At 33.3% G+C, this 22,326-nt stretch overlaps 1 protein-coding gene across 1 annotated transcript; it reads left to right on the forward strand.

The window, feature by feature from the left end:
* The first annotated feature begins 2,803 nt into the window (after nucleotides 1-2,803).
* LOC127734823 (uncharacterized) lies at nucleotides 2,804-5,045 on the forward strand. The gene is made up of 3 exons (XM_052244861.1): nucleotides 2,804-2,977; nucleotides 3,408-3,540; nucleotides 4,609-5,045. Exons 1-3 carry the CDS (start codon nucleotides 2,832-2,834, stop codon nucleotides 4,813-4,815), a joined length of 486 nt encoding a protein of 161 aa, XP_052100821.1. The 5' UTR covers nucleotides 2,804-2,831; the 3' UTR covers nucleotides 4,816-5,045.
* Nucleotides 5,046-22,326: the final 17,281 nt, after the last annotated feature.

The following is a 22,326-nucleotide window of genomic DNA, read 5'->3' on the forward strand; positions in this document are numbered from 1 at the left end:
TATTTGTTTGCATTTTAATGTGTATGTTATAGCAATGCTGATGATGCTTTCCCTTGCTACAAAAGTAGGCACTGGCTACGATTACTCGCAAAAACTAACAATAAGAAATAAGTATTGTTACTACTTCTTCTTCTTTTATTCGTATCAGCTTCCTGTTATTAGGAACACTCCTTAACGGGTAAAATTTAATAGTCAAATTTAAGAATGGGTAACGTAAAAATATATTACATGTAGGTAAAATCCAGTGGTGGTGCACTATACAGCAATAAGAGTGAAATGCATTTTAAAGTCTCAGAATGCAGAATGTTGAAATTTCTGTTTTAACTTGTTTTTTCCAGGAGAGTTTTGATGGAATAGCAGTGTTTTTGCCTAGAATGTCCGGTAGGTTGTATTTTGACAGTAATAAGTCAGTTTGATGGAAGAAGCTTTTGATGTTATCGTAGTTCACTGCGATTTGTCTTTTGATGATTTCTTTAATTTTCATATTGGAACAAGTTGTGAGGGAATGTAGAAATGTTAGTTTCCTTTTATGAATTTCTGCTTCTACAAATAGAACTCCAAGTAGCAAGTATACAGCAGGTTTTGCTGTTCTCGTAGCAATAGCTTGTATTGAACGCAGTGTACCAATATGAAATCTCTCCAATATCTGGAATTGAGTTTTAGTTAAGGAGAAAAACGCATGTTCTTTATACTGTGTATGAGACTTTTGGGCTTAGACCATTTGTATCGTGAAGTCATGAGTTCATAAGGGCATATTTTGTTCTTCGTGCAAATTTTAAAAGGTCTTCTATATTTACTTCAATTTCTTTTTTGCTTGATCTTTTTAGTCCTAAATGAGTAGTTTCTGCTGAAAGATGAGTTGTAATGTCTGATAAATTCGATGTATTTGTGTTGTGGTTCTTAGAGGATTAATATCAGATAACTTTTGGTTTTGTTGGATGAAAATTGTAATGATGTTGATTTGCAGACCGTCCAATATTATTTAGCATTATTTGCAGTTCTGATGGATTTGAACTTTTAAAATAAGGCAATGTCATCAGCACAGTATATATTTCCTAGACTAAAGCTTATTAATTGAATTTTGCTTTAATTCTACTAAGAGGTCCTCTTCAAATATCTTATATAGATTAGTTAATAATATTCCACCCTGCCTGACTCTTGGAATATATTGAAACTATCACTAAGTTCTCCTTGCCATTTGACTTTGGTGGTAAGGCCAGAATAGTAAATCTAGAAATTTGTCAAGGAGTATCAGATGCTGGACTACATCAAAGGCGGATTGGACATCAACAGTAGCCAGAGAGCTGTTTTTCTGATCACATTTAAATTCTAATATAAGACTTACATAGCCCTTCTGTAAATACAAATTGTAGGTCAGTGTTGGGAGTAATGCTGTGCTTGCCAAGAATACTTCCGAGACGAATTGCCGAAAAGTTTTTCCGGACAGGGGCCCGATTTCATACGGAAATTGAAGGTAACAATAATATCATTTTTTATTGTTATCTGCACTTATCGTTACAGCAAACTATATTCAGGCAAGCACTGATCTAAACTGATGCGAACAATGTTTGAAAAGAATTTAAATATTTACATGATTAAACTTCCAGATGTATCGATTAAAACAACTCACTATTCTTAAGTATCTATACTACTAAAATAACGAGATCCAATGTGTTAGCCGACATGACGTTAAAACGACGAATCAAAGATATATATATAACTAATATAGGACAAAGGTGTTGTTTAAAAATTACACCATTCCAGGCCCCTTTGTTACAATAATTAACCAGTTCCGTGTCGAATCAGATACCAATAGCGTATGTCAGACTCACAAGTAGTTTCCGGTTGTAGTTACCCGTTACCTTCTGTAGCGGATCCAGGATTTTTGAAAGGGGCGTAAATCTCGATTATTGAAGATTGAGCGCTGAGAAATGCGAGGCGAGATTGTTTTTGGATACTATTTGATACTAAAAATTTATATACATTGTGATGAAAAAAATATCTTTTAAAAAAAAAATTGATTACTTGTTGTCTTTGATCATCAATACTGTGTTCTAAAAAATATAGGCTTCACAACATTTTCAAATGCAATTAACCACTTGCTCTGAATCAAATGCTTCAGAAACCTCTCCGACTTTTATAGTAACTATGCATTATTTTATTATGGGGCCGGAACGACTTGGGCTGGATCGACTTCGGCCGAATCTACATGGGGCCGGATCGACATGGAGCCGGAACGACCTAAGTCATTTATTCATCCATAGACAACTTGTCTCTGATTTATTTAAACCAATGCATTGTACCTTTATATTTTTTAAAGAAACAAGTGCCTGTGTATTCATCCCACCTTTCAATCCAGTGACCACCCAAGGACATAGGATCTCGGGTTACTGGATACAAATTTAAACCATCGTATGTTTTTCCAGTTTTATTTTACAAACTATTACCGTAAATTTTCAGTTTATAAATGTGACGATGGAACCTTGAAATTTTTTGGTTTTGGGTGGGGTTCGTTTTTATAGCATTGGATACATATTTAGATACTAACGTTCCTGGTCAGTTGTGTTGAAATATTCACCTGCCTATTTCGGGTGATTATCATATGGATTGTCCTAGAGATGTTTGCAATAACTTTTATCCTGTCTTTTTATTTCAAATTTACTCTAAGTCTTAGACACTAATTTAAGTTATCTATCCTCCAGGTTATTAAACTGTTTGTATCTGACATAAGATAGGTAAATCATGCTATATATATATATATATATACTTATCTTATCTGTCTTTTTGTTGAAGAATTGGCAAAGGTCGTGTATGGGTGATTAATAAATACCATGAAATTCCTTCCATATCTCGTACTGCAGATATTTGTGTGTGGAACTCTCCAGTCATCACCCAATGACAGTAGCAAAGAAGCTGAAAGTTTAATTCAAAAGGTCAATAGCGTGACATTCCTTATCACAGTAAACGACACTTGGGGGTAAGCTTAAATTGACTTCTTTTTTCTTGAATACAATTGCATACATATGTGGTACTCAAAAACGTGTTGACAATGTGTCAGCAACTTTTGTAGACTCGTCTTGAATATTCATGAAATGTTTCCCAATAGAAGTTACGTATGCAACGATCATTCACTAATAGTCTTGGATTCTGACCAGATCTCTTCTTCTCGTAGTCTGCAGTAACTCGTGAGCAGTGACCCAAGAACCAATGCAATATTACATCTGGTATAATATAACATAAGTCTTTTTACTCAAAGATTACCGATAATTAATACATTTTTTTGTCAATGAATTTAAATACATTTTCTCTTTTCTTACATGCATATGTATGTTTTCCCCCGTAAACACTTCTGGTAAGATTGGTTTGTGGTTTATTAACCTTTTAAATATTGATACACTATTTTACAGTGACTGCATACATACTGTTAAGACACCAGCTGTTGTTCCAGGGAAGAAATCTCAATCTATTTCGGTCGGTAAATGCGATCATGGGCCACTTGAATTCAGCGTTCAACAGGCCACGGATGGCAAAAGCTTAATGGTAAACTTTAATGAATGTGTTATATAATATTCAAAGTACAAGGTTCACTTTTGCTAAAGTATCGCTTTAGATTTTAACTTTTATCCAAAAATATAAAAAAGGCCACACTTTGGTTCGTATATTGGTCTGTTTGTCAAAACACGATGATTGTGATCATTTAACGGACCTAAATACTTAAAGAAAGCTTGTTCACAACCTACAATCCTCAATGTTATGAAATCAAAAGGTGTCAATGTTTATGTTGAATATAAAGAATTCACAATGTTCAGGATCAGGGGATACCGCCAAAGTCAGTTATGCTAAAAACTATAGTAAATTATAAACAAAAAATGGACTAAAACTGACGCTTCAACACAAATTATGTATAATTAAGGTGTTTTAATTTCATTTATAGTATATCAGATGTGCCAACAAAAGAAGTTATTTCGCATTAATAGTTGTACCACAACTGTTTCTCTGTAAAAATTGTAGTATTATAATTTGATCAGATTAAAACAAAATAAAATTTTAGGACCAGTGATTAAGATGATAACACAATGTTGACTGCTGTACCCCTATTTTTGACATTTTTACCTATTGTGTCTGTTTGTTTTGTTCACGCATCGTTGTCAATATAATGGAATTTGATGCGATTGTCATACAAGTGAGAGGTTTAGCTAGCTATAAAACCAGGTTCAATCCACCATTTTCTACATAAGAAAATGCCTGTACCAAGTCAGGAATATGACAGTTGTTATCCATTCGTTTGATGTGTTTGAGCTTTTGATTTTGCCATTTGATTAGGGACTTTCCTTTTTTGAATTTTCCTCGGAGTTCAGTATTTTTGTGATTTTACTTTTTAACCCTTCGTCAACCTACCTACTCCTTTGTCAACGTGTATTTTCCTAAAATAGTACCATTTAAAGCGATGCACTTCTAAGCTTATTTTGTCATGTATGTTGGAAAATTCAATTTACATGCAATTGCAAGTTATTTGAAATATATAATATAGACAAAAGTCGGCATGTTATATAAGAAACCTAACATTTGTTAAAATTGCCATTTATCTACATATACTATTCTTTTCAGTCTGTACATCTTACATTTCATTCCTCCGTCATAGTAGATGCATCTCCTCCAGCATGCGACATACAATGGAATGGAACATATCTGGTTCCTACTAAGATGACGGAGCAGCTGCCATCATTATTGCCCGGATGTGTTGTTGGGGATTCTAGGGAAGGCTATCACATGACTTACTACTGGTTCTATTTATTAGATTGGTTGATTGTTTAATACTTACTTTAAGTAAAAATACGTTTATTCTAGTTTTTAGTCAATTTTTCTTTGTTTTACGAATTTGCAGGCAAGAAATCGTAATGGCTGTATGTGTTTTCACGTGAATATATAGCGTTGTGAACAAGTGATGCACCGTCTTTTATGCAGTGATTACGAAGGACAATAAAGTATAAATGCATAGATCGCTATGGATCTTTTTCATAACAGTTTCAAATTGATATTTTTCAGAAATTAAAGCCCACTGAAGTCCAATATTGATATAGGCATAACAGAATTATCGACAGAAAATCCATTCGAGTGAACCATTTCTCTTTCTTTTTATTTAAGTTCGCCTCGAGATGGTAACGGTTAATAATTCCATGAACTCTTTTAGATCATACTTTCAATTAGAAACCTGACTTGGGACATTGAATGTGTTGAACAGTTATCCCCCCCCCCCGCCGTTATTGATATATCACATTGTTTCAACACGACGGGTGCGATTATTGAAGCAGGAACTGCATACCATTCTGGAGTACCTGATTTCACCCTGCTTTTGCGTAAAAAGGAACTTTTTTAATTGTTAACTTTTTATACATTGTGACTTGGATGGAGAGTTGTCTCATTGGCACTCATATCACATCTTCTTATTAAGGTGTATCAAACTATCGATTATATGGAGTTTTCATATTATGTGCAGGTTGACGTGCGGGAAACTATATGACAATGTCATAGTTTTGTGTTGAACTATAATGACATTGTCTTTGTTTTATGACATTGTTATACACAGAATTTGCTTGAAAAGATGGTTTCGTGGAAGCGTGCTAGCCTCGAGCGCGGGAGATCGTGGGTTCGACCCGGACAGGGTCTTTAAAATTCACATCGACCGTATGTAACCATTTTGGTTGAAACCCGATGAACGCTGTTGTCATATAGAACAAGGAAGGGATTTTTAGCATTTTTTTCTTTTTCTTTCTACATTATTTTGGCTGTTAATTTATTGATTGATATTATCAAAATAACTAAAATATAGTTAATGACAAAGTATATTTTCTCGTGTTTTAAACTGTTTACAATAGTATTTCCTGGTATTGAAAAGAAAAAAATCTTTTGAATTCCCTTTTGCAATCCTCTGAGAGATTTTAATATGACAATTCTAATTAGAATAAAATAAAAATAATCAATAGATAGTAAGTGCAATTTTCAACACTATAATTGAATCAGTTGTGTTTGTGGAATGATAATTTGTGAGGTATGCCATACAGGGCCGTAACTACATTGAGGCAAATGAGGCAAATGCCTCATGTTGGAAATAACAAAAAAATAATAAGTTGAAACAAAAGCTTGTCTTCATATCAAATTGTTTTCAAGGCGAGTGTCTTGCAACAAGCAAGTTCTGTGCACCCTCTGACGTTGTCTCTGGGTTTTATTTCGGGATCCATGTTTCTCATTTATTTTTAGTTTTCAGTGTTGATTGTCTATTGTTTGTCGTTATGTGTCTTATCTGTTCCCGGGTTTGTCTTTTGTTCATTGATTGCCCTTCTTTATGAATATTGTCTTAGTGTTGAATTTCATTTGTAAATTAGTAATTTTGTTTTAAACTTGAGTTTTATTATATTTAAGGATCTTTTGTCTAATTTTGAAACTACATTAGATTGTAAAAATATTTGAAATTACTACTTATGAGTTTGAAAAAAAGTAAAATCACAAAAATACTGAACTCCGAGGAAAATTCAAAAAGGAAAGTCCCTAATCTAAGGGCAAAATCAAAAGCTCAAACACATCAAACGAATGGATAACAATTGTCATATTCCTGACTTGGTACAGGCATTTTCTTATGTAGAATGAATGTCCCTTTTGTATCTTTTACCTCTCTTTTTGAAATTAGCTCTCGCCTTTTTGTTCTGAGGCGGCGTTAAGCGAACACCAATCAACCAATCAATCTTTATGACTAACGCTTCAGTTGTCTAATATTCCTTTGATAATTGTTTATGGCAGATTATAGTGTTGATGATATTGATTTTTGTCGAACCGGTGAAATTTATTTCACGATAGCGAGACATATAGCGACCATAGATTCCGTTCCGCCAGAGTTGATGCCGTATCTTCACTTATGGCACAATATCAGTTTACATTCCGCAATGTGCAGAATTGAAACCGTAAGTTAAGCATGCGCAGATGCCAGAACTAACGCAGCTGGATTCAGAAGACTTCTCGAAGATCCTGAATTCATCATAGCAATAGTTGTTGCTTAGTATGTGTTGAGCCTTCTTAAACTTTTAACACTTTTCCTGCAGAAGACCGATTGCAACGTGGTAACCACTTTCGATGAGGCGAACGGTTTAATTAGTTTAATTATTGAAATACGCAATGACGAACAATTTAAACAGCTGTTCAGTAGAGCTGAAACAATTGCTGACAGGCTAGAGGTAGATTATAGACCAAAGTGACGTGTCGGGTGTCAAGTTCATCGAGAAAATGCAGCATTAGAAAGTGACCCTTCAGTTCATTGGCGCATTAACCTTTTCTTCCCCTTTATCGATCATGGCACGTCTGAATTAAAACGACGATTTCCAAACGATTTGAAAACTCAAATGATGGGATATTATCTAGTACCGAAACATCTGCATAACTTGACACCTGATATCCTTTCAACACTATGCGACGCATTTGATGCAGGTTTGTCGAACAAGGAAGACTTCGTGAACGAAGCAGGAAGGTGGAGGATCAGAATTGATGTTCATTCTGCTCGAGAGTTCGTTAGTCTGCAAGACGCGATTGAACTAGCTGATTTTGACTTGTATCCTAGTTTTTACAAAGTTTTTAAGCTGTTGTTGTTTCTTCCCGTAACATCTGTATTTTGTGAACGTTCATTCTCTGCTTTGCGAAGACTTATAACTTGGGGAAAGATCTACGATGACGGGTAAACGGTTGTGTGGTTTAGCAATGTTACATGTCCACCGATGTCCAGATATTGTTCGAGAAAATGTTTTAAGAAGATACGATGTTACCGCGGACATAGAAAAATTGGTTGTTTTTTTTCATGGAAAAGTCAACTTTATCATCCTTTATATGAAAGAATACAAAACTGGCTCTCTTTTCTGTAAATAAAACTAAAACGCTTTAATACATGGGGTTAAATTAAAGTGAGACAACCAATCTCCCGGAATCAAATCATTTAAAAAGAAAAAATAATGTATTGCCATATGACCTTTAACATTGAAGGGGCTAAACTTGCATTAAGCCGTGTCCTGGCCCTGAAATAGAAAATAAAGGGATATGGATTAAATGTGCATGGGACAAAATTGCACACAATACATAGAACAAATACAAATTATCAATGAACAGGGCTTTTATTCCTGTTCTTCATCTTGACAGTCGCTGGAGGGTCTTCAACAACGAACAAATCATGCATACCCTACAACAAGGTCAAGACGGCCCCTAGCGTCGACTTAAGTGGTACTTAAAGTATTGTACTGTGAATAAATTTCACAGTCACAAAAAAATTACACCAAAGTCTAAACACAATACAAGACCAAAACAGACAGATCTGACATTAATCAGCCGGTATACATATTAAACAGCACAAAAATGTAGCAATGAGGTCAGTTTTCCTGAGTGTACCCTGAGTGTACCCTTTTATCCCAGTTAGTAACTACATCAAGTTGTAATTGAAATGTGTTATAAAAACTGAATTCACATAGTTAAATCAATGATAATCACCCTCTTAACTTAATTGAAAAACAAACACAATTGACAGGTATAATACGTTTTTCTGCAAGCCGAAACTCAATAATAAAAAAACAAAACAAACAGCATCCAAACACTTTACTATTTGAATTACGATTTTGCTTTATCCTAAATATCGGTATTTTGATGTTGTCCCTAAAAACTAAAAGTCTTCCACTGAATCTATATATTTTGCTTTGAGACCAGAATATTGTCGAAAAAAACAAAACTTGCGTTTCAGATTAAAACGGGTCCGGGAAACGCTCAGAAAATGCACGATTTGGCGTCATTTTTCCAGCGATTCTGGGGGCCTTGAGTGGCCCCCAGATCCCTAGCCTAAATATTTTTCGCTCTCTCCGCTCGGCGAATATATTTTGCATCACTTTTAAAGCTAGTTACGGCCCTGATCCTTTGATGAAAGATAAATGATCATGGAACCGGCATCCGTCAACACGACGGTCAGGGGCGGATTCAGGCGGGGGCGTTGCGGGCGTGCGCCCCCCCCTAAAATTTGCAAAGCATAGGTTGTCTTCAGCTTAATTAAGTATCTGAAAATACTGTCATGGAGTCATTTTAGACCTCATTTTATATTTTTGTGAAAATTTAGTTTTCAGCAAAAACGAATAAGTAAAAGATATTTTATTTATATAAAGTCCATTTCGAAGCTGCAATATTGATTAAAAATATTTTGTTTTATATTCGTTCATTATTGTTGAAGGAAATCATTTTTATATTCTCGATATATTTAAGATAAAAAGTTCAAATTTGACAGATATTTACTTTGGCATTTGTCACTTCAGATTTTCTCTTTGTTAGGCATTATTTTTATCAATTTAAGATGTTTAGCGACAAGCTAAGTGGACACAATTAGACATGTCTTTTTACTAAGTCTATTGTCCTTTAAACACAAACAAGTTGTTGTGTAAACAACATATGTCTAGGTAACCTGGTCAATTAGGGTTCTTTGTTCTGTCCAGCAAAGACCTTTCCACGCCCCTTTTTACCCCAAATTATCAGGGTAACTAAGTGGCTCGGGTGTTTAACGAATCTGATTGGTCGAACCTGAAACAGTAACGCAAAATCGAACAAGTGAATTTCGGTCTCAAAAGTGGCACTTTCTCATGCGCTTTTGAAGATACAAGTTCTAAAACCTACTTCACTGTGTTTGTTATAACTGTTTTCAGGTGAGTCAAGTATTTTAATTATTCAAAAGTTAATATGTTTCTTTCATTATTTTATTCAATTGAGTCATGAAACTTCGTAAAGTTTCGTTTCTATTTCATTTAGTAAGTTGAAGTTAAATATCTATGAGTTCTGCAAGTAAAGAAGTTAAGATCAAATTGTTGTTTCTCGATCAGTGTAAATAGATGTATATATGTTCAAAAAAAGGTTGGTTTATTCTTCACAAACTTTCTGTACTCAAGGGTATTTTTAAACGCTTTATAGAATTTAGTTTTACGCTCGCATGTTGGAAATGATAATTTTAACTTATCGCTTGTTCATACTTAATAAGAATTAAGGTCAGTTCTGCAAGGGTAAGATGTCAATTATTTTAATAAACGCTTTATGCGTAATTTCCACATGTGTAGGCTAATTTAATAAGAAATTATTTATCGTAAACTATTCTTGTTGTTTAGCCCTATATTATAACGAGTCATGAATTTTTGATACAAAGCAAGCATATATATTTTTAAAGCTAGTTTCCCCATTTCATATTATATTGTTTAATATTTATATTATTTGAATATTCACGATTATTTTCGTAATGCTAAGTTTGTCTCGATTTCGAATATTTCTCAACCAATGCTCATCGTCGGAATTGATTATTTTTGGGTTAATAGGTTTTTATATAGTTTAAGTTTTTACTAGCGCATTATATGCTCTACCATGATTATAAGTCGAAAGATAAAAGAATTCAACATGTTTATTCATGTCCATTGTTTAAGATATCATGTATTCAATACGTTATGCTGTTCAGCACATGCTTTATGCTCCGTTAGGTTCAAATATTAGGTCTCGCATTATGCTCATACATTTAAGATTTAGTCCGCATCTTGCTCATATATTTGAATGCTAAATAAGCTTTTATTTATAAGAAATATTATCAGCATCCGTGTTCGTCAGTTAAAATGCATATGCTCATGCATTAACGTAAAGTTTGTATACCAAAGATATTAATTGATCAATTATATTGTAAAATCATATGTTTCTATTATTTGCATTATATACTATTATATTGTTATTAATTATAAGACTTTCTCATGCGCTTTTGAAGATACAAGTTCTAAAACCTACTTCACTGTGTTTGTTATAACTGTTTTCAGGCCCTTACTCATTCCCCTAAGTCCGTAAGGTGTGCTGTTGGTTAAGTCCAACCATAACAGACAAACAACAGACCATTCAACCTCAAAAATCCAAATCTGATAACTGGCGGAGACCCTTAAGATCGAGAATACGGTACCTGATAACTAGACAAGAGAAATATGATCTACACAGTATCGAACCAGACAACAACTACGTTCAGAGTAGCAGACTCAAGAATGAAGTTCATAGTCAAAGTAAAACAAAGAAAAGTTAATCATCGTGCGAAAACCAAAGACGTGGCGTATGAATAAAACCATCAACAACACACAGTTAGAAGTTCCGGAGACACTGTACATAGGAAAGAAAGTTTCAATTCAAGATAAGTTAAACAACGGTTGAAAAATACATAACTATAATACAGATACACGCAATTCCCCCCGAAAACAGCAAAGCAAGACAACAAGAAACAGATTTATCGTGCGGTGATAGCATGAAGAATTCGTTACCCACACAATTCAAGTTAAAGATTCATACTCATTTGCGTTGACATTTATACTTTAATTCAGTTAATTCAATATTATTGTCGTATAAATAGAAATATTTGCCACTGGACGTTAAGAAACCAACAATATATCAATCGTTTGATGATCAACATGTTTCAGTTATTATAAATGTATGTATGCATATTCTGCTAAAAAAAATATTCATAATTGTTTCTTTAGAGAAAATTACTCATTTATACAAGTTAATGCTCATTTTATAAGTTAGATCTCATGTATTTAAGTTTTACACATGTATGTAAGTACTTATATTTTTAGTTCGTACTCATAAGTTTATGAATGGTTCTCATAAGTTAATGTATATAGGAGAAAACATGACAAGGTCAGCATGTGTTGTAAAAGATTATCGGTAGAAACATAATTTTTACTGCTACAGCCAATGACGTCTAATTCTTGCTGTTTAATACAGAGCTTGTAGAATCAGGTGTACTCGATAAGTGCCCATTATTGAATAAGTACTCATAATTTTTAAGGTTCGTACTTATTGCAATTCATTTTAAAATGGAGAAATCAGTAACTCAGTGATTCATATAGAATTGACCAGTAATATTTTACTACTATATGTTTCAGATGCTGTTGTTATGTTCTTGCATTTTGCTGGCAGAATTATCTGCTCAGACCGCACTTATCACACAAGTACTCATATGCTTATGGTAGTACTCAAATTTTTCAGACTATAGTACATATCTATCATACATACCATATATCTTGAAAGTCAATTTTATGAAAACGTAAGGAAATATTTACTAAAGCTTATCACTATTTCATTAGCAATTTGGATTTTTTTTTTCTCACAAGGTGTTTTCAAGTCATTTTATTAACAGTAATGTTGATCATCTGTTAATATTCAGTGCTAGAAATGTATGATCGCGGCATACATTCAAACGACTTGCATTTCATCTTTGTGTTTAAAATTTTATTTTTTTATTATTTTTACATTTTTGTATGCAAATTTGTGGTTAGTCAGTGTATATTTCAGCGTCCATAATTTGATATTTATATCGTGCTTTCACAGTTGGTTCAGTGTTGATATGTGTACATCGTTTAGTCAAAATGAGCTTCCAAATCATGACAAAAAAAACAAAAAAACAAACTTGTTTATGTTCATTTTCGGTATGAAAACACAGAATAATCGTAAACTAGTTGTTGACAATACATACTTTTTTTGATTTATATAACTTAAGTACACAAATGTAATTCATTACTTAACATATTCATCAAAGAATTCATAGTTTACAATATTTTTTCCATATAATAGTTTGCAGACATCTACAGTTAAAAAAACTTTTTGTAATCTTTATACTAGTATATGTTTTTTTTAACTACAGTAAAGTAATAATGGCAAAACAATATTTAGTGTTCAGGACTACTGACTGGCTGTTAGTTATGTTGATGTGTTTGTAGATACTTATATATATGTATATGAATTTGTAATTAATCTATGTTTTATGCTTACAACTCCTACCAATTATTATTATAATCAAGATGTAGAAAGTTCAAGATTTCGGGACGAAATCAGCTGAAGTAGAGGGGAGTTGTCATGGAGTCATTTTAGACCTCATTTTATATTTTTGTGAAAATTTAGTTTTCAGCAAAAACGAATAAGTAAAAGATATTTTATTTATATAAAGTCCATTTCGAAGCTGCAATATTGATTAAAAATATTTTGTTTTATATTCGTTCATTATTGTTGAAGGAAATCATTTTTATATTCTCGATATATTTAAGATAAAAAGTTCAAATTTGACAGATATTTACTTTGGCATTTGTCACTTCAGATTTTCTCTTTGTTAGGCATTATTTTTATCAATTTAAGATGTTTAGCGACAAGCTAAGTGGACACAATTAGACATGTCTTTTTACTAAGTCTATTGTCCTTTAAACACAAACAAGTTGTTGTGTAAACAACATATGTCTAGGTAACCTGGTCAATTAGGGTTCTTTGTTCTGTCCAGCAAAGACCTTTCCACGCCCCTTTTTACCCCAAATTATCAGGGTAACTAAGTGGCTCGGGTGTTTAACGAATCTGATTGGTCGAACCTGAAACAGTAACGCAAAATCGAACAAGTGAATTTCGGTCTCAAAAGTGGCACTTTCTCATGCGCTTTTGAAGATACAAGTTCTAAAACCTACTTCACTGTGTTTGTTATAACTGTTTTCAGGTGAGTCAAGTATTTTAATTATTCAAAAGTTAATATGTTTCTTTCATTATTTTATTCAATTGAGTCATGAAACTTCGTAAAGTTTCGTTTCTATTTCATTTAGTAAGTTGAAGTTAAATATCTATGAGTTCTGCAAGTAAAGAAGTTAAGATCAAATTGTTGTTTCTCGATCAGTGTAAATAGATGTATATATGTTCAAAAAAAGGTTGGTTTATTCTTCACAAACTTTCTGTACTCAAGGGTATTTTTAAACGCTTTATAGAATTTAGTTCTACGCTCGCATGTTGGAAATGATAATTTTAACTTATCGCTTGTTCATACTTAATAAGAATTAAGGTCAGTTCTGCAAGGGTAAGATGTCAATTATTTTAATAAACGCTTTATGCGTAATTTCCACATGTGTAGGCTAATTTAATAAGAAATTATTTATCGTAAACTATTCTTGTTGTTTAGCCCTATATTATAACGAGTCATGAATTTTTGATACAAAGCAAGCATATATATTTTTAAAGCTAGTTTCCCCATTTCATATTATATTGTTTAATATTTATATTATTTGAATATTCACGATTATTTTCGTAATGCTAAGTTTGTCTCGATTTCGAATATTTCTCAACCAATGCTCATCGTCGGAATTGATTATTTTTGGGTTAATAGGTTTTTATATAGTTTAAGTTTTTACTAGCGCATTATATGCTCTACCATGATTATAAGTCGAAAGATAAAAGAATTCAACATGTTTATTCATGTCCATTGTTTAAGATATCATGTATTCAATACGTTATGCTGTTCAGCACATGCTTTATGCTCCGTTAGGTTCAAATATTAGGTCTCGCATTATGCTCATACATTTAAGATTTAGTCCGCATCTTGCTCATATATTTGAATGCTAAATAAGCTTTTATTTATAAGAAATATTATCAGCATCCGTGTTCGTCAGTTAAAATGCATATGCTCATGCATTAACGTAAAGTTTGTATACCAAAGATATTAATTGATCAATTATATTGTAAAATCATATGTTTCTATTATTTGCATTATATACTATTATATTGTTATTAATTATAAGACTTTCTCATGCGCTTTTGAAGATACAAGTTCTAAAACCTACTTCACTGTGTTTGTTATAACTGTTTTCAGGCCCTTACTCATTCCCCTAAGTCCGTAAGGTGTGCTGTTGGTTAAGTCCAACCATAACAGACAAACAACAGGCCATATAACCCAGAAACCCAAACCTGATAATACGACGAAAATTAATGTCACCGCATTCCATCAGTTTTAACATTCAAAGTATATAAAACAGTCAGTTTAACAGAATCAACGTGATTACTAATCAACTGACCTATACGATTTATTTAGGTTCTATAAATATTATATACTTCAAAAGAAGGACCGCGTTGATGAAAAATATTATAGGCTTTAAGCAGTTAAAGTAAAAACAATGTTACGTTGTAGTTGCGGTTTTAATAAACAATTTCTTTAATAATCGAAGTTCCAAAACATCCCTCACTCACTTTCACAATGTCATCATGGCACGGCCAAGAAAACGGTCCAGGTTAGATTCTTTCTTAATGAAAGATAGAAATACTGGTTCAAGCGAAAGGTTAGTTTATTAATTTGTATCATTATTTAATATCTCTGTGTCTATATATATTTCTCACTTGCAACCTAAAAAAGTTGCCGAATTATGAATAAACGGGCAAGGCCCCCGACCCGTACTACAGTATTACATGCATGGGATCCCAAGAAAATAAACTTCGTAAATGCATCTCATTCTGATTTTAGTGGATTGCGGCGAAAACAGTATATATAAAGTTTGGCACGACCTCCGAAAATAAAAAAATAAAAAACAGATATTATGAAAAGACAATTAAAAATCGCTGGTAAAAGTAGAAATTTTCGTTTGCAAAATCTAATACTAGTAATGGTCAGGTGAGCTATTGTCATCTGTCTCGTCTCACTTTGCGTCCGTCAGTCCGGCCGCCCGTCTATCTATCAACTCTTCACATTTCCATCGTCTTAACCAAGTTTGGCAGTGCGGGTGTTATGGAGTGTTAAAGTAATTATTAAGTTACCGGTTTCATTTCACATTATTGAAACCATGTACAGTTGGCTAAGACACTTTGACGATGTGCAAAACAAGGGTTTATTATTTTTTTGTGGTGTTCCTGTATCTCTTTATGTCACAACTACCAGCACCATGCCTTTCAAGGTTTAGTTAAGATATTACCTGATATTACTATATAGATAAGTTTACAACAAGTGTCTTGATTGTAGATTGGTTTGCAGAGGAACACAGAATAAAAATAAAATAAATGTTCGCATGATCTTCAGCTTCTGTTTGGGATTGCAACTTTATAACTGTAGCTTTATAAACTCATATGTGCAATATGAATCCCTTAGGGCGTAAGTTAAGGGTGTTAGAAGATTGTTGTTGATTTCTCCAATTTGTAGGAGACCTTGCCATCATAACTCAGAGGCTCTTCGCAGAACAGGGACATATTGTTTTACCTCTGTCCGTCCATCCGTCAGTCAGTCACTTGATATTTGTTCCGGAGGATCCACTAGGACGCATACAAATCTATTACATCATTATTGCATTTTCCCCCGGAATATATTCGATTGACTAATCTGAATACAACACCAGTTTTCCCAGCAACCATTGACATAACATTCGCTTGATTTTTTTTATATGGAGGGTCAGCTTGTGTACTCCGGATTGAGGTCTGTCTCTATCCTACTAGTCTACAGTCCCGTTTTCTGGGAAATATATGGGGGTAGTCTCAATGAATAGAAGCTCACAGATTTCTTGTTAATCATGGTGATTAAGGATTGTTGTCAGGGGTGGATTTAGGCGTTTTTATCACGAAACTTTAATTTCTCCACCAGGCTTCGCTTGGCGAGGTATCTACATTGCACCCACTTTAGAAGAATATTTCAATAATTTTACCTCAAAAAATTTTAAAACGCTCATTAATCGAATACTTGCTAGCATATATCGTAACTGGTTTCTGAAAAATCGGACCAATTGTGCTTATAGTTATTGCGGGAAAAAAAACTTCATAAAATCACTTTTTCCAAATTATTAAGTCAGTTTTTATATATATAAAAAACAAGAAAAATATTACATTGATTCGCTACAGCTGTCCATTCAGACAAAAAATGTACACCAAATCTAACACGCTCTTCAAGTATATAGCGCAGGTGCGTGATCGTATTCGTCGGGTTTTGAAAATTAGTACAACGGTGTGAAATTGTCGTTTGTTGTTTCAATGCTATGCACGCGGATTCAAGAAATAGGAGCAAAGACTGGTGGTCTCAGAGTCAGATTAATGTTTATCTTACCTCCTATACATTTTTAGGAATATGATTGGTTAAAAGCGACCGCGTGGAGACCCTGTATATTTCATATGGGATTAGTAGGCGTGGTTTATTTTAATACACGGTTAGTAGTAGTTTTGTGTTCCTTTATAAAAACAACACGGCGTTGAGGAAAAATCGGAAACTTTTAACCCGGTCAACAGATGAAGAAATTGACGATGAACGATTGAAATAAATTCTTAAAACACATTAAAAGCTAACAAGTTGTTATTGTTGGCATTTGTTTGTGTATAGACCAATATGGAAGTAGGTTCTTTATATTAAAGACTCCAGTGATCACTTTGAAAGGCCACTAGTCTAAATGCCACATGTTAAGACATATCGAGCATCGCTTTCACCCCATATGGAATTTACTGACCCCATGATCACTAGCAAACTGTGGTTGTCGTTTGTTCATGTCTGTCATATTTGTTTTTCGTAAATTGTTTTGTTATAAACTAGGCCGTTAGTTTTCTCAATTGATGATTTCATATTTTTCATGTCGGGGCCTTTTATAGCCGACTATACGGTATGGGTTTTTCGCATTGTTAAAGACCGTACGGTTGCCTATTATTAGTTACAAGGTGTGTTAGTGACCTAATACGATATATATGGGGTCAGTAAATTTACTGACCCCATATATCATATATCGTATTAGGTCACTAGCACACCGTGTAACGAATTATCTTACCGACTATCTTCACATGTGGTATTTAGACTAGCGGCCTATCAAAGTGATTAAGTCTTCAATACTTAGTATTTAGAACCTACTTCCATTTGTCTATACAAAAAACAAACGCCAACAATAACAACTTGTTAGCTTTAAATTTGTTTTATGAATTTATTTCAATCGTTCATTCGTCTGTTGAAACCTTTCAGATTTCTTTTTTGTTTTGAAAGGGAAGTAACTCCTTACTAACCCCATATGGTAACTAACCCCATATATTTTAGGACACCTTATATCAATATATGTAGTTACCACGTGTAATCCTTTAACCAATCATATCCCCAGAAATCTATAGGAGGTAAGATAAAATTGCTTACATCCACTTTATTTGAGCTTTGGTGGATAGTTGTCTCATTGGCAATCATACCTCATCTCCTTATTTTTATATGTGTAACTTATAGTACGGTTAGGTGACACTTCTTGCTGAGGACTGTCACATTGTGAACGAGCGCCTTAAAAATCGGACTCAGCGCGTCGCAGAGTTCATATTCATATCACATTAACATGTTTCCGTCCTCCTTATACATGTGATTTGCCACTGGACGTTAAACAGCCGTCCATCATCATCTGAACAAAGCCTCGGAGAGCTCCCAGGTAAACTCGATTGAGATCGCAATCTAAACCCAAAAAGATATACAGAGGTCAACAGTCCTCAATAACAGGCAAATGTATGTGTCATATGCCAATCTAAATCGTGCTAATATATAGCTTGCTGTTCGGTGTGAGCCAATGCTCCATGTTGAAGGCCGTACTTTGACCTATAATTGTTTACTTTTTACACATTGTGACTTGGATGGAGAGTTGTCTCATTGGCACTCATACCACATCTTCATATTTATAATCTAAAAAAAGTCAAGAATAAATTTATTACGGACTAGCAACACCAAATCCCTTTAAGGTGAAAAGCGTTACACATTCACAAGGAAAGACAACATCTAATAAAATTCCTGACTTCGGACAGGCGCATTTTAAAATATGTAGCCGAGTCAAACCATGTTTGTACTCCTTTAACCTGACATCCTTTTTAATCTCGATCAGTTGAAAAACAAAAACAATGTATCTTTATAGAATGAATTATCCTTAACAATTACCACTCTACAACCTGGGATTCGAATCCTGGACCCCTTGAATTGTCTCTACTAAACCAACTGATCTATAGTATAACACTAACGCAGCTATTGAATGACGTTTATATATCGACCATGGCATGGAAAATAAAGACTCGCTATACTGTAATGACGATATCCGACATCATGCAAGCACATGCTTAACTATTTTAATCTCTTTTATTCATCGTGGGGTTTTCATTTGTGTACCAACTGTTTCAACTTCACGAACAGCAGCCGGTTGTACGAACGTTGCATTAGCCTAATGGGTCATTAAGTCTTCATTAAGCCTTTATGATGCATTAGGCTAATGAAGACTTAATGACTCATTAGCCTAATGACACGTTCGTACAAACGGCTGCAGTGCAAAAATATACCATCTTTTGCAATGCTTAAGTGTTGCAAACTCCCACCCCCCCCCCCCTTTTTCAAATAGAAAACCAAAAGAAGACACAATGATTCAACAACAGTACATAACCTCCTCGTGCATTTAGCCAAAATGAAAGAACTGGAAGACATTTGTCATACTTTTTAAATAATATAGTCACTTACATTCTGCAAAAACTGTAGGATTTGGCAGTAAATTCATTAATGTCACAAATGTCATGATATCGGTTGTGGTGACACCTAAATTAAAAACATAACTCCGTTTTTTAAGTTTGCGCATTAAAATAATGTATTCCAACTTCGACAACATCTAGATAACACCACAATGGGTAATTTAAAAAAATGCCGTTATTAGAAATAAGGAAATCATAAAATGATATATTCAATTGAATCACATTTTAATACTGTAAGTGAACAATTCAAAATTAATTTGACATGAATGTAAACGCTGTAACTTTTCTTTGTCATCTAGCTGGGCACTCTTTCTGTTATTTATGCACTATTATTGACTAAAGGGGCAAATAATGATGCATAGCTACCAATTTTTAGTTATTAGATTACAATTTTGCGAGAAAAAAAATAATTTTAAAACACTGTAGTATTCTCAGCGAAAAGCCGAGAATGGTTCTGATCAAAACAACATCATCATGACATAAGTTTCTCTTGAATACATAATTATAAAATATTAAATATTCTTTGTGAATAAATGGAACAATATATTTAAGGGTGTCATCCTGGTTTGCCCACTTTTAATTACATGCATATGTAAACATAGGGGGGATTGTTGTTTTAACAATTATAGTTTATTTCTGAATTATAGTCATATTTTTTTACCTATTATTTTACCTGTAAAATTTTATGAAAGATATTATATTCTGCTAAATAATGAAACTAAGAAAAGATTCTAACAAATAGAACATAAATGCAACTGTTCAGTAGCCAAGTATTACATATGGATGTTTGGCTAACAACTTTAGAATACATAGGTGAAGCTGACAACATACCCGCTACAACATCATTTACTGATTACGTGACAGAGTTCTGGGTTGAAGGATACCACTTTCTATGGAACCACTACTACACAGAAGGACCATGACCTGTAAGGATGGCACAACAAAATTAAGAAGAGACTCCAACATGCCCACCCTTACATCTATGAGATCATTGTGTTACTGAAGCAGACCCATGCACTAACAGAAGGTAATATTATCCAGTATGCAGCAGGAGGAGCCCACCCACCAAAAAGACGAAGATACAGAATAATAGACACCAGACTTCAACTACTGAAAGACAGATACCAACAAGGACTCATCAACGTGATAGACTACTCTGACGCAACATCCCACCTTCTCCATTTGAACTTGAACTTTGAATATTTAAGTGGTTGCGTTATACACTGGAAGCCATGCATGCGTTATGTCAATGACTTTTTGGTCAGTGATTGTTATTCAGATGACATCTATACCATTCATCGTAATCAGCAGTATGCATGTTTATTAATTTACACAGTGACACAATTTAATTTTATAAAAAAAAACATTGATATTTTAATGCATTTCTTTGATTTCGGGCGCTAATTTTCTGCTTCTAGTAACGACATACGTTTATAATTGTATAAACCAGTTTGCATTATAGAATAATCACGTTGTCAATCTTGAAACTAAAATAGCTAATAGACTAATATGGTCAGACAAAAAACGGTAAATATGGCGAACTAACAAAAATCATGCCCTTGTACTTTACAACATATATTTGACCACTCAGTGAAACCAATTTTAACTTATGGAAGTGAAATTTGGGGCGCTTTAGATTCAAAAAAGTTAACTGACATAGGAGATTGTTATTTTGAAAAAATTATGCAAAGAACTGCAAACTGAATCAGTTCATTCCAAAATCTGTAAATTTTCACTGCGAGTAGGAAAAAGAAGCACAAATATGGCAGTGACAGGTGAGCTAGGGAGATACCCATTATTTATTGAAGTTATAGTTAAATATGTTGTCATACTTATCACGTTTAACAAATACAGAGGACAAATTATTGTCTGAAGCCCTCCTTGTATCAAAATCCTTATCGAACCATAATAAGAAAAGTTGGTATAATTCTATGAGTTCATTAGGAAAATACTTAGACATAGATTTATCACAATCCAATTTGAAAAGATTTATTTTGAACAGACTGACATTAAAGTATAATCAGTTGTGGTATTCATCCTTAAACGATGACAGAACAAATATGTCATTTTGGAAAAAAAACTAAGAACATATAGACTTTTTATGAGAAATATAAGTTTTGAACCTTATCTGTCTATAGGCAATAGGAATCTGAGAATTCAGATGACAAAATTCAGAATAAGTAACCATAATCTAGAAATAGAGAGAGGTAGATACAGGGGACTTCAGCAATAGATAGAATTTGTAATCTTTGCAGTAAAAAAGATGTGGAAGACGAACTCCACTTTCTACTAAAATGTTCATCTTTAGAAAGTGAGAGAGTTTCCATCATTTCAAACATAGTTAAAAGTTACAAAAATTTTCACAATTTAGATTATCAATCACAATTTATTTGGTTAATGTCCAATGAAGATAATCACATATTTAATCAAGTGAGCAATTTAATTGATAATTTAAATATTGTTCGAAAACAACTATTAGAATCTTAGTAAAGTTATAAATTTTACTGTTAAGAAGACAGATGCATAATTTAGCTATTTATAATTGTGCTTGTTAATATGTGCTTATGACAGCACCAGAAAAAACAGAATATTTGAATCCAGCTTTCTATATTTTTAGGATCACTGTATTTGTCAATGTGGAAACATATAATATTTATATGAATATACATTATTGTGTCCTTTTTTTTTCTTTTCATTTTATTCATAGATTTAATTGTATTCAAATCATTGTTATCATTGTAATCATTTTTGTACCAAATTTAACTTGATTATTCTGCATGTAATGGGTGTCTTTAAAATATATTTGAATTTGTATGATTAATGTACTCTACGTTTAAGAAATTGTTTGAAAATTCCTTGTAGAGAAAAGAAAAATAACAAAAGGAAGTTATGGAGCACGATTAAAAAATTTTAAACTTGAAAAGTGCAGCGATGAAAAAAAATGTTTTTTTTCAAGTTGCGGTGAAATTATTATGGCGGGAAAGTTATTTGAGTTATCGGACTTCATTTCTGACGCCGCCA

Source organism: Mytilus californianus, unplaced genomic scaffold (genome assembly GCF_021869535.1).
Source record: "Mytilus californianus isolate M0D057914Y unplaced genomic scaffold, xbMytCali1.0.p SCAF_3, whole genome shotgun sequence".
NCBI classification, from domain to species: Eukaryota; Metazoa; Mollusca; class Bivalvia; order Mytilida; family Mytilidae; genus Mytilus; species Mytilus californianus.